The sequence below is a fragment of the Aotus nancymaae genome, unplaced genomic scaffold, assembly GCF_030222135.1.
Source record: "Aotus nancymaae isolate 86718 unplaced genomic scaffold, 86718_ANA_hifiasm-v0.15.2.pri h1tg000064l_1, whole genome shotgun sequence".
Taxonomy (NCBI): Eukaryota; Metazoa; Chordata; class Mammalia; order Primates; family Aotidae; genus Aotus; species Aotus nancymaae.
Window position 1 is genome coordinate 32,848,933 of NW_026988479.1, and position 13,140 is coordinate 32,862,072.

Consider the following 13,140-nt stretch of genomic DNA (forward strand, 5'->3'; position numbering starts at 1 on the left):
ACCCACGCCTTGGGCCCTCACAACGAGACTAAGAGGACTTACATCCGCAGGACCGCGTCCGAAATCACCGAACTGAATTCTTTGTGAAAAGAAAGTGCTTAATCCTATTCGTCAAGGTTGTTTCTATCCATCAGTAAACTCATGGGAGCATTGACCACCCCGTATGTGGCAAGGGATGGTTTCGTCCAACATGGCGGCCGCCCCCTTTCCTCTCCCGTCGGGCGCTGCAGGTCGAGACTGAACTATTTGCAGCGCCGAAAGCGGGGACCAAAAATCATTTTAGTATGCGGAGTGCTATGAAAATGTCCTCTAACTCAACAGTTAATACCATAGACAAGTAGAGGCTCAAAAGGCGATTGTTCAGGGCGTCTCAGCCTTTTGCTAGGCAAACCGTGTAGCTTACATTACTAATGTCCCCCTGTCCGTGTGGGTCACTTGAACTCGTCTACTGACTGGGCAAAAGGACGGACACCTCCAAAATAGAAAAGGAATTCAGGGCGAGCCAGAGGCAGCCCACACGACTAGAAGGACGACTATCTGTCGCGATATAAAAATGTATCTGAGTTGCTTTAATCGCTTACCCCCAATTCTTCCCTAACGGCCGTCACAGCCTGCTTCCCCCCATTCGGGCGTTTACAGTGGTTCGATCCACCCGAGGCCACCGCCCTCCGCGCGGGAGAGCGCGGGTCACGTGGGGGCGGGGGCGGGTCCTCGCCGCGTAGTGTGCTAGGCTGACCCAGGGAGGACCAGAACGATTAGGTCTCGGCTGGTGCTCGCGGGACGGATATTGGGTGTTGCCGTCTCCTAGCTTGCTTTTTGCCGGGGTGGAGGACAACTACTTTTTCTGGGATGTCTTCATCATCGTAGAAAAGAATGCGGTGGCTCACGCCTGTGATCCCAGCACTTTGGGAGGCTGAGGTAAGAGGATCTCGAGCTTGGGAGTTTGAGACCAGCCTGGCCAGCGCAGCCTCCTCCCGCCCCCCCAGCCCTCGTCTCTACCAAAATTAAATAAATAAAACAGGTGGTACCCAGGAGCTGGGGAGGAGAGTAGGGAGTGTTTAATGGGGACAGACCTTCACTTTGGGAGGATAAGAACGTTTTGGAGATGACGGTGGTGATGGTTGCACAACCTGGTAAATGTATTTGATGCCACTGAACTGTGTACTAAACTGCGTATTTAAATAAATAGGCCCTGCGCGGTGGCTCACGCCTGTCTTTCCAATACTTTGGGAGGCCCAGGCGGGAGGATCACTTGAGTCCAGGAGTTGAAGACCAGCCTGGGCAACATAGTGGGACCCTGTCTCGAAAAAATAAAAAATGTTAAAAAGGTAAATTTTATGTATATTTCATCATATAGTTTGTTGTTTGTTTTCAGAGACAGGGCTCGCTCTGTTGCCGAGGCTAGGGTGAAGTGGCAACATCACAGCTCCACTGCAGCCCTGCGTTCCCAGCCTCAAGAGAATCCTCCCACCTCGGCCTCCCTAAGTGCTAGCATTAAGGTGAATCACCTCGCAGGGCCTAGCCATTTTAATATGCAGTTCATATGCAGTTCAGTGGCATTAAGTGACATTCCCAAGTACCTGGGACTGAAGGTGTGTGCCACCACGCCCAGCTAATTTCTTTATTGTTTATTTGTAGATGGCATCTCACTAAGTTACCTAGGCTGGTCTCAAACTCTTCCCTCAAGCAATCCTCCTGCCTCGGCTTTCCAAAGTGCTAGGATTATAGATATGAGCCACCATACCCGTCGTGTTCTAATGGGTGTTTAAAAGAGCAAAAAAGAAGCAGAGTCCTCCCCATGTCTAGTACTAGGTTTGACTCCTCCTCATCGTGCTGTCAGCTGTGTAACTTTGGGCAGGTTACTTAATGCCTCTGTCTCAGTTTCTCCATCTGTACAATAAGGGATAACACATTTTGTAAACAAGAGATGGGATCTCGGCTGGGCACAGTGGCTTACACCTGTAATCCCAGCACTTTCGGAGGCCAAGGCAGGTAGATCACCTGAGGTGTGGAGTTCGAGATCAGCCTGGCCAACCCCGTCTCTACTAAAAATACAAAAATCAGCCCAGTGTGGTGGCATGCACCAGCTACTTGGGAGGCTGAGGCAGGAGAATTGCTTGAACCCGGGAGATGGAGATTGCAGTGAGCCGAAATCGTGTCACTGCACTGCAGCCTGGGCAACAGTGCGAGACTTCGTCTCAAATAAATAAATAAATAAATAAATAAGCCAGGGGTCGTGGTGCATGCCTGTAGTCCCAGCTACTCAAGCGGCTGAGGTGGGAGTATCATCTGAGTCCAGAAGGCAGGTGCTTCAGTGCGCCTCGACGGTGCCACTGCACTTCAGCCTGGGCGACAGAGTGAGACCCTGTCTCAAAAACAAAAAGCTTCCATAGGTGTGAAGGTGAGAGCTTGCTGCCTAGTTTCTGTTTCTTGGGGAAGTGGCCTCCAGGCTACTCCTATTAGTTTGAAGTTAAGTGATCAGAGTGCCCTTGAGGGCTGTGCCCCCCACCGAGCCCCAGAGCTCCTGACTGGCTTGGTGAGTTGTGAACCCACCTACTGTGGAGTTGGGGCTTTTCAAGTTGGAAACAAGGCACTCAGGTGCCCATGACGTTTTTCGTGCTGAAGAGGAAATTTGATGTCTTTGCTGGTGTGGAAAGTCCTAGGTTTTCTTCCTCTTCCACCCCCGTGCCTGTGTGTTCCCTTTAGAAACAGAGGGAGGGCACTCTTGGTGTCTGTGGATTGGGGCTGGGTCCATGCCATCTCCAGGTCTGTGTGCCCACTCCCCCCAGGTGAAGAGGACCGAGAACGTGGGGCTAGGGGCTTGTCAGGATAGAGGCAGAGGAGCTCAGGGCCTGCCCTGGCATTGTGTGTCTGTGTCGTGACAGTGCTCAAGTAATTTTGGTCTCCCGGGCTCAGTTTCTCCATCAATTAAATACAAGGGGGTTGAACTAGATTGTTAAAAGAGCTATGTCTTTTTTTTTTTTTTTTTGAGACAAAATCTCATTCTGTCCCCCAGGCTAGAGTGCAGTAGTGGGATCTTGGCTCACTGCAACCTCTGCCACCTGAGTTCAAGTTATTCTCCTGCCTCAGCCTCCCCAGTAGCTGGGATTACAGGTATACACCGCCACGCCTGACTAATTTTTGTATTTTTGGTAGAGATGGGGTTTCACCTTGTTGGCCAGGCTGGTCTCGAACTCCTGACCTCAAGTGATCTGCCTGCCTCGGCCTCCCAAAGTGCTGGGCATACAGGCACGAGCCACTGCGCCCGGCCCAAAGAGCTGTTTCTTTAACCTGCTGACCCTTTCCTCCAAGCTTGGTGTACAAAATGTAAAGGCCGTTGCTGTCACAGCGACCCAGACCCTTGCCACAGCCCACTTCCTCTGCAGCAGGTGGCGGCCAGCGGGGTGCCCCGATTGCCCCTGGGCTCTGTAGAGCACAGGATGGACATACTCATGAGGTGATTCCCAGGGTTCTTTTTACTGAGTTAGCCCTGGATGATGCTGCATTTCCACCTTGAAGAGGGAGAGAAGGTTCAGGCTTCTGGTGTGGTAGGAGTTTGTGGTCTGAGATTTTGCCCAGCTCTGTGACTGACATTTCATGAGTTCTGTGTTGGGACTGTGATGTCTGGAGAAGTGCTGTTTCCTGAATACCTCTCACTGTCCTTGGTTGTAGTGAAATTGAGTTTTTACATGAAACAAACCTCAAGGCCTTTCATTTGATACAGCAAAAGTTCCATCTCACCCTTGCTGTACAGTCAGAGAGAGCGAGGACTGTTTTTCCTAATTCTGCTTGTATTTACACTAGTTTTATTCTCCCCAGACCTCTTAGGAGCTGTAGGAAGCCATATCCCAGCAAGACACATGAGACTGGTCTGTGTTTTCCATGATGACGGGGCCTTCCCCTTGGTTAAAGGCACATGCATTGATGGCTTAGGGCACATTTGTCCAACCAGCACTTTGGGAGACCAGGGTGGGCGGATCACCTGAGGTCAGGAGTTCAAGACCAGCCTGACCAACATGGTGAAACCCCATCTCTACCAAAAATACAAAAATTAGCAAGGCGTGGTGGCACACGCCTGTATTCCCAGCTACTCGGGAGGCTGAGGCAGGAGAATTGCTTGACCCAGGGAGGCGGAGGTTGCAGTGAACTCAGATCGTGCCACTGCACTCCAGCCTGGGTGACAGAGCGAGACTCTGTCTCAAAACAAACAAAAACCTGTAAACTTTCTAAAAACATTATGAGATTTATGCACAGACCTTTTTTCTTTCTTTCTTCTTTTTTTAAACTCATCAGCTGTCATTCATGTTAGTGTATTTTGTGTGTGGCCCAAGATGATTCTTCCAGCGTGGCCCAGGGAAGCCAAAACGTTAGACACCCCTGGTTTAGGGTTTTGTGCAGCACTGAACCACAGACGGGACTCGGTGGCAAATGACACGAGCAGCGGGACCCCCGAGCTCCTCGTCTTCTGCTGGGTCAGGGAATAAGCCTCCATTTTCCTGAGCTCCTGCCTGGTCAGGTGGGAGCTGGGCACCTGCGGTCAGCTGGCATTTTCCCTCTAGAGTGTTAGAAATTCTTAGCACATCTCTTCTCCTGGCACGTTTTACTGGCTGGAATCCCAGCTGCTGTGGGTGTGGGCTTGGTGGCCGGGGAGCCTCCTTGTTCAGTTGGCCTGAAGTCTGGAGGGTGGAAAGGGCATCTTAGGGTGCCCTGGGGTGCAGCAGAGCCTGGGCAGCATCCCCGGCTCCCATTCCAGCGCTGTGTCCCACAAAACTCCTTCCAGTCACTTCTGTCTGTGCTGTCTCTTGCTGAGCTTGACGTGCGTTTCGTGTTGTGAGCTTTTCACCCCCTGCTGCGGGTGGAGCCGGAGGGATTGTGGAGGGAGCCTCGTGTCCCCGAGGTGCTCAGTGAGCTGTGCCGGAGCCCTTCAGGGCCGCGGTGTGACTGAAGGCGTCAGTGTCAGGGGTTTCCCCAGGATCCCTGCCATTGGGCTGGCTTCATTGCCATTGTGGCTGCGGGTTCTGTGGTGAGCTGTGCAGGTCAGGGGTGGACAAGCTGCCCCTTCCGCTGCCATCCCCAGCCCCCTTCTGTCTCCAGAGCTCGGATGCTCCCCTCAGTGGCAGCCAGAGCCCAGGGCTTTTGGGCTGATCCTTCATACTGCAGGTGCCTCTGACCGTGGCGTCAGGCTGTGTGCGCCGTGGCCTGGCCTGTGCCCCCACCAGGAGCTGGTACCGGTGTGAGCGGAGCAGCCAAGGCAGTCTCTGCGTGGGGTTTGGCCCGTGGGCGCTGCCCCGTGTCCCCAGGTGCTGTGTGACTCTAGGGGCTGGTCATCCCTCTGCCATGATGGGGCCCCTGTTCCACTACAGGGCTGCGTGCCATTTGCTGTGTGTTCACTGCCCTGTTGAGCTGTGTCTGTGGCTGTGCTGCCCGCACAAAACCATGTGTGAGGCCAGAGAGGAGCCTGCGCCCACTGCCGTCCCTGCCGTCCAGTGTGACGCTTCTGTGTGCAGCCCCAGGCGGCCGCCTCCCTTCCTGGCTCCTCAGCCCGGGCACCAAACGCCTCTGCTGGCCCCTCCATCGTGGCTTCACAGTACGTCCTTCCTGCAGCTGCTGTCCCTCCTACCCTGCACCCCTTCCTAGGCCTACATTTCTCTCTCTTTTACTGATGCGGAGATGATGCCCTCATTCTCCTCCGTATCCCTCCCGGGCGTGCCTATTTTCGACACAGCTCACAGCGTCAGATGGGGGAGCTCAGGGTTTCTGCGGTGCTTGATGGAACCACCGGGGATTGGGGGTTCCGGGGTGCCTGGCTCTCCCAGCATGTGTGTTGGGAGAGACACCGGCTCTTTGAAGCCCAGAGGAAGGCTGGACGGGCTGATCAGCAGGAGACTAGGCAGCTGTCCTGCTGGATCACAGGCCTTGTGCCCATCAAGACTGCTGGGCTCAGAGGTGTCTCCGCCCGGTCTTGGGTGGGCCGGTGGGGAAGGGAGCCCCCTGCAGACCTGGCTGGTGGTCCTGGGGAGCTCCTCTGAGTTCCCGGGCAGGGTTCCCGGTCCTGTGTGTGTCCTCGTGGGTAAGCTCCCTCTCCCCGCCTCACCTTCTAGGGCAAGCAGGAGGAGAATGACGTGGTGGAGAAGCTGAACCTCTTCTTGAATCTGCTGCAGTCGTATAAGGTGAGTCTTGGCTGCTCCTTGGTTGGGGGCAGAGCTTTCGGGAATGATCTTAGGATCTTTCAAGGGTGTAACTCCTGGGGGATGGGAGGAGCTGAGAAGCCAGGGCTGCAGCGGGAGATGGGACCTTCGTCTCTTGGGTGTACTGTCCTCGGCTGGCTCTGCAGGGCCCTGGCGCAGGCTTCAGGGGCCAAGACCGAATGCCTCCATTGACGCTGCAGGACCTGTGTGAGCGGCATGAGAAGGTTGTGCTGCACAAGCACCAGCGGGCCTTGCACAAATACAGCCTGATGAAGAGGCAGATGATGAGCGCCGCCATGCAGAACCGCGAGCCGGAGTCCTTCTGAAGGACTGGCTTCCTCGTCATGTGGTCCCCTGTGGGCTCCCACAGTGGGGGGCGGGCAGGAGAAGGTCTCCAGCCTGCTCCTGGAATCTGCTCCATCCAGACTCAGTGTCTGAGGCCAGAAGGGTCTGGGGGCCATGGTTTAGGCCCACACTTAGTGCAGGCAGTGGGCAGCCAGAGGGAAGATCATGCTTCCTCACAGCGGCATGTTCTCTGTGGGGGCTGTCCGAGCAGTTCAGTTCCTGACCCACAGGCACCTGCAGGCTCCACGGCCTTCCCCACTGGCTTGGCCAAGGCCTTTCACCCGCAGACGGTTACCAGTGGCTTGAGCGCCTGGGAATGAATGTACTTCCACCCTGGCTCTGGAAGCAGCACGCATCTCCAGGGGCCCCGACTCAGGAGACAGTGCGTGTCTCTCGGGGCCCCCAACTCAGTAGGCAGTGCGCATCTCCCAGGGCCCCCAACTCAGGAGGGAGTGTGTGTGTCCCGGGGCCCCCAACTCAGCAGACAGTGCACATCTCCCAGGGCCCCAACTCAGCAGGCAGTGCGTGTCTCCCGGGGCCCCCGACTCGGGAGGCAGTGCATATCTCCCAGGGCCCCGACTGAGGAGACAGTGCGAGCCTCACTGGGGCCCCTGACTTAGGAGACAGTGCGCGTCTCCTGGGGCCCCGACTCAGGAGATAGTGCGCGTCTCTCTGGGTACCTGACTCAGGAGGCAGTGCGCATCTTCCGGGGCCCCCAACTCAGGAGGCAATGTGCGTCTCCCGGGGGCCCTGACTCAAAAGATAGTGTGTGTCTCTCAGGGCCCCCGACTCAGGAGGCAGCGCGTGTCTCTCGGGGCCCCCGACTCAGGAGCCAGTATGTATCTCCTGGGGCCCCCGACTCAAGAGACAGCGCACGTCTCCTGGGGCCCCCAACTCAGGAGGCAGCGCGTGTCTCTCAGGGCTTCTGACTGCGTGGCTCTCACCGTCAGCCTCCTCAGCGTGTCAGGCAGGACGCAAGTGAACAGGAGTTTCTGCTCGGCTCTAGGAATCAGCCCTGACACTGTGGTCAGTGTCATCCCAGGGAGCTGAGCTTGGCTGCTGCATGGAGGCCTGTGTGTGGCCTCGGATATCCTGGGAGCTCTGTGGGAAGATGAGGAGCTCCCAAGCCCAGAGCTGAAAAGCGAGGACCCGATATTCCCAAGAGCCCTGAGCGGGTGGACAGAGCGGCGGGTTCCCGGTCCCATTGGGACGCAGCAGCTTCCTGGGGCACACCGTGTCTCCTCCTTCTTCAGGTCCTCGGCTCCTGTCTGTGTCCTGAGCAGTCTGCTCAGAGGCCAGATGGAAGTCCCAGGAAGAGGGACTCACGCAGCTTCAGGCCTGCCTGCCGTTGTTTCCCTGGGCCCAGCGTGACTAGGACTCAGAGGAGTCACGCAGACCCAGTGGTACAGGCTGGGGTGGGGAACCTGGGCTCTGCCTACTGTGCAGCCTCGCCCTGTGTGTGCTGTGTTCACAGAGGCAGAGGCCTCTGCTCCAAGCCCACCCCGTAGCCACACTGCTGGTATGAGGTGGAGCCCACGCCTGCTGCAGCAAAGTCCTGGCATGGTCAAAGTGGGCGCTGAGGCAAAGCCAGGGCTGCTGGCATTTACTGGGTCTGGGGATGCCAAGCTCTGGGGCCCTCTTCACCTTGGTGGGCTCTCAGGGGTGCTGGCCTGGGTCCTTATGAGGGAGCCCCTGACATGACCCTGCTCTCGTCAGGCATTCCCTGAGCCATCTCCAGCATTACTTCCTCCCCCGCCCCGGGTTCTGACCAGCTGCCCTCTGTGTCCACAGGAGTGGGATGGCATGTGGGCCATCCTGGGCTCCTATGACAGCGAGCTGACCCCAGCCAAGTACTCGCCCCAGCTGACCCGGTGCATGCGGGAGGCCGAGGACATGGTGCAGAAGGTGCACAGCCACAGCACCGAGATAGAGGTGAGGGGCTGCGGGTGTGGGGCTCGTCGCCAGGTGGGGCCTTCTCCCTGGTGGGCCTTGGCAGAGCCTGGAGGGTGGATATCTGGGCCCGGCCTCCCGAGTTCCTCGCTGGCAGGCGTCCATCGAGAAGGGCATCCACGGGCTGCTTCCTCTGCACGTGGATCCGAGTTAATTATCACAGTGGCACCTGCAGCATCCTCAGCTGTCAGGGCGTCCCAGGTGGCCCCAGCCTGCAGGCGGGTGACAGAGCGACAGTGCTCCTTTGATGGTTAGGGACCCCCTCAGGATGCCTGTCAAAGGGCCACTCAAGGTCCTGCCCCTGTGAGGGGCATCTGCCAAGGATGTTTGTGTACCAAGACCTGGTCTCCAGGTACTCAGAGTTGGTGCCAGTGCTCTGGTTCCCACCGCTGGGAAGGCTCTGTTGGGGCCTGATGGGCAGGGCCTGAGACCCAGGGGTACCCAGCTCGCTGCAGAACTGGAAGAGGTGTTCCTCCTTCTTACAACTTCCAGCCTGCATCCCTCTCCTGGCTCCAGGGTCCTCCCAGGCGAGGCAGTGTCAGCCTTGGCTTCTGCCTTTTCCCTGGCCCATGGGCCACCATGATGCTCTGTGCCTTTGTCTAGCCCTGAGCAGCTCTCACCTGCGCGGGGGGAGGAAGCAGCTGGGCATTGCCGGGCCTGGATGGAGGCCATGTCCACACTCCCTGGGCCAGGGGCTCCCAGCACACCGTTCCCAGCCCAGGGTCGAAGGGCCCGTGTTCTCTCGGGATTTGCATGGAGAACATGGGCACGGCTCAGCCCTGCCTGAATGTGGTGGGATATGTGCCAGGGTCTTCTGGCCTTGTTGGCACATGCCACCACAAGGTGACTTGCTGTTCAGCTCTGCCCAGCCCTGTATCTGATTGCTCAGTCTCACTGTCACCGTGACTTATGTGGTATGGGTGCTATTATGACCTGAATTTTGCTCAAAAGGAAACTGAAGCCCAGGAGGGGGTCAAGGGATATGCTCAGGTCAGTGAGCTGGTGTGTGACGCCACCAGGCCACCTCTTGGAGGGCCTGGGACTGCGGTTTCTGCTGCCACAGCCGAGCTCTGTGAACTCTTTGGTCTCAGGGCTCACTCTGTCCAGGTTGGGCCTTGATGGTAGAGACTGCGGTGAGATGGAAATGCAGATGAGGGCCTTGGTGTAGCCTGTCGCCCTGTCCTAGGCTGCTGTGTCCATTTCTCATTCAGCCAGTGACCAGCTGCAAGATGACCTGGGTCCGCCAGTAGTGAGCCAGGCTCACAGGCATGACGACAGCCACCTTCCAGCCAGGCTGCTGAGCACACACAGCAGGCCAGGCCCTGTGCCAGGGGATGTCTGACAGAGCCTCTGGCCCCTGGAGCTGAGCTTCTGAGTAGCGGAGACATTTAACGAGCAAACATAAATAACATGGGAGGTTAGGAGGTGCTGAATTTATGGAGAAAGGATTGTAATGGAGGGTCTCAGAGAGCTGTGCTCCATGGCTGTTCAAGGAAGATGGGAGAAGGAGGTCACCAAACTGCATCTAGAAAGTTGCTTGGCACATGGTTCAGTGGTTTAGAGGGGTTGCGGGCACAGAGGCTCAGGCACCGGGGATGGCGTGTGGCGAGAATGAAAGTTCCCAGCACAGGAGGCCCCAGGCCCAGGGACCCAAATGCACTGGCTACCCCTTGCTCTCATGGAGGCCACGCCAAAGGGCCCCAGGGCTATGCTGTGTCCTCACCTGTGAGCTCTTACCACCGCACTTGACAAGAATGAACCCTGAACTCTGATCAGTGCTGGTGGCATTCAAGCCTGCTCCAGCCCCTCTGGGCCCAAGTCTCCATGTGTGAAGCCACCCTCAAGACACTGGTACTACCCCCTGCTGTGGTCTTCTGATGCCCGGCCCCTGCTGTCTGTCCTTTCTGTGTCCAGTAGAGTCCAGTGTGCAGGGCCTTCTGCTGAGGGCCTAGACGTTCAGTCCTCATGGGAAAGGTTAGCTCTGGCTGTACGTGGGAGCTGTCGTAAACCTAAGTGCATTAATAGCCATCTCATTACAACACCCTTGGCTCCGGGTGAAGCATTAACGAAGAAAGATTTGCAGGAAGGCTCTCTGACCCCTTCTGCTGTCCCCGGTGTTTTTCACGTTGAGTGATTTCTCCAGCCTGTGTTTGTCCTCTGCACTCTGAATGTCTTGTCACGGGCCTGGCCGTAAGCACATGCAGTGTCGTGAGTTCTGGTGTTTCGTGTGTTGAGGCGATCAAGGCTGTCAGGGACCTCAGGACTCATTGACCAGATGCTGGCACTGTCTGGGCACCTTGCTTGCCACCTTGCCAGGCAGCTTGGAGCCTCGGCCCTCACCCTGCTAGTGGGATGTACACTGGGGACCCTTCCCCTCCTTTCCCATGGTGGGGTGTGCGGGCAGGTTATTCCCCTTCCTGTCCGTCTCCTAGAGTTTCAGGAAATCGGGCACATGGAGAGTTGGGTCCATCGGGGCTGGAGCAGGGTCGGATGCCACCAGCACTGACCAGTCCTTGCTCCAAGGCTGTTGCCATCCTCACCGTGGGAGTTCACATGGCTGGTCCTCCCCTGAGTCCTTACAGCCACCTCTGCCAATCCCCCTGGGTGCCCTCTGGAAGCAGGCCAGCACCCACAGGCTCCTCCCAGGACCCCTTCTCACTAGCCCGTGTCTGTGTTGATGGAGACAGCCATGGTCTCCACTGCTGGTGCAGATCCCAGCGAGGTCTTCTAGGCTGCTCCCTTATCCTGTGCAGGTGCCACCGCCCTCTGAGGTCTGTGGGGCAGCCACCACCACACCCTGCATGACAGCATGACCCCACGCCTCACTTCATCAGAGAGGGTACCTCCGTGTCAGTCCTCTCCTCCCAGGAGCCTGAGAGAGGAGTCCTTGCCCTTCTGCATAAGCAGGACCAGGTCACCTGTAGAGCCTCTGCCCTGCCTTTCCCTGAAGCGACAGTTGGGTGGGAGGCTGGGGGTGCAGGGGGCTTCTGGGCTTGGTGTCCGCCTCGGGGGAGCCTCTGCTCCTGCCTTTCCCCTAAGCAGCATTCAGGCGGGGGGCTGGGGGTGCAGGGGGCTCCTGGGCTGGGTGCCCGCCTTGGGGGAGTATCTGCTGGGAGCTCCCCAGCTCTTGGCCCTCTCCACATATGTGGCTCATGTTCAAGAGAACACTGTCCTAACTCTGGTAACCAAGCACGTTTGCAAAGGTGAAGGCAGGGGCCCAGCAGGAGCGCTGTGTTTCAGGGATGGTTGGGGCACAGCTGCACATGAAGCGCAGCAAGGGTGGCTGTGCCCTCTGTGCACAGGGAGCCCCTGGGGCAGGGACGCCACCCCGAGCCAGGGACGCCCCCGTAGAGGCTGGGGGGCTGCTCCGGAGACCCTGCATGTGCCTTGTGTCTGGCTGTTGCTTTCTGAGAGGGCCCGTCTCCTCTTTTCCCCATGGTCGGTGGTCATCCTGGGAGTGCCCGGTGAGGCTGCTGTGGATCTAAGTGTAAACTGTGAGCCTCCCTGTGGCCATCGTGAGTACCCGGGGCATATTGGAGCTCTGCTTAGGCTGTGCTGTTGGCTGGGCCCGGGATAGATGGGAATCTGGCTGTCGACTTTCCTGTATGGGGCGGGGCTGCCATGCGGGAACAGTGCCCTGTGCTCCTGCTCCCAGGTGGGGCTGCGGGGCTGAAACCACCGCTTCCTTGCAGAGCCCTGGCCTTGGGGTTGATAGGTCACTGCTTTCAGCTCCTGCGTGACCATGGGGAGCCCCTGGGCCTCTCTGTCACTCATGCCTGGGTGGAGAGTGGGACCCTGGGCCGGGCAGGAGAGGCTCACATGGGTGTAGAAGATTTCGGTCCACGACCCTGTCTGTGGGACCAACGCCCATCCCAGCCCAGAGGTCCACAGCCCAGTCCTCCTCCCCTCTCCAACCTGTTTCTGGCTTTAAGTCAAGAGTGCCTCTTGTGAGGCAGCTCAGTCCCTGGGCTGCGGGTCTTTGAACCTCTTACAACCCCTGGTCCCTGGAGCTAGACATCACACTGCTCCTGTTAGCCGAGGTATAAACACCTGTCATTCCAAGGCTGTGGCCCCAGGCGCTGTAGTGCACCCTGCACTCTTGTTAAACTGCCTGCCTGAGGCTTCAGGGTAGGAGTTCCTCTCTATCTTCCAGATGAGGAAGCTGAGGTACAGGCATAGGCTGGGGGAGCCACTAGCAGATCGCTGGGACCCGCTGCAGCCCAGCCCTGTCCCGGCTGCCTTCTCCCCTCCTTGCCTCCCAGGGTGAGGTGCCAGCCTCAGCTATGGGGCTGGTTCCAGAAACAGCACCCACCCTCCCTGCTCAGTGCCTGAGGTCTCCATATCCCTCACCAGGCTGGGCCCTGCTTCTGCTCCCAGCAGGACCCTGAGTGGCGGGAAGGCCAAGTGGGGTCTCTGTACCCACTGAGTAGTGGCGGGACCCTGTACCAGCAGCTGTGGGCCCTGCCCTCCAGCCTCCCGCCCCCTGCAGGCCCCCCACTTGGGACGTGCCCAGCTTTGATGAAACCCTTCAAGTGCTGGACTCAGCGGGCAGCACTGGGGATGCCCTGGAGGCTTGGGTGTGATGGGCCTCTCTGCTTCAAGTTATTCAACAGTAATGCTTTCCCGATTTCCCTAGGCGAGCCTCCGCTAACTGCCC

The 13,140-nt window shown here is 57.8% G+C and overlaps 1 protein-coding gene across 6 annotated transcripts in view; it reads left to right on the forward strand.

Moving 5' to 3' along the window:
* The first annotated feature begins 731 nt into the window (after positions 1-731).
* Positions 732-13,140, forward strand: part of LOC105707554 (mitotic spindle assembly checkpoint protein MAD1-like) — an 87,514-nt gene continuing 75,105 nt past the window's right edge. For all 6 annotated transcript variants that reach the window (XR_010338801.1, XM_064366605.1, XM_012438560.3 and 3 more), the window contains exons 1-3: positions 732-918; positions 6,102-6,170; positions 8,325-8,465. Coding sequence is in view for 5 of the 6 variants with exons in the window: in XM_064366605.1 (XP_064222675.1) it covers positions 874-918; positions 6,102-6,170; positions 8,325-8,465 (255 nt within the window). In the remaining variant the exon portion in view is untranslated. The remainder of the gene's footprint in view (positions 919-6,101; positions 6,171-8,324; positions 8,466-13,140) is intronic.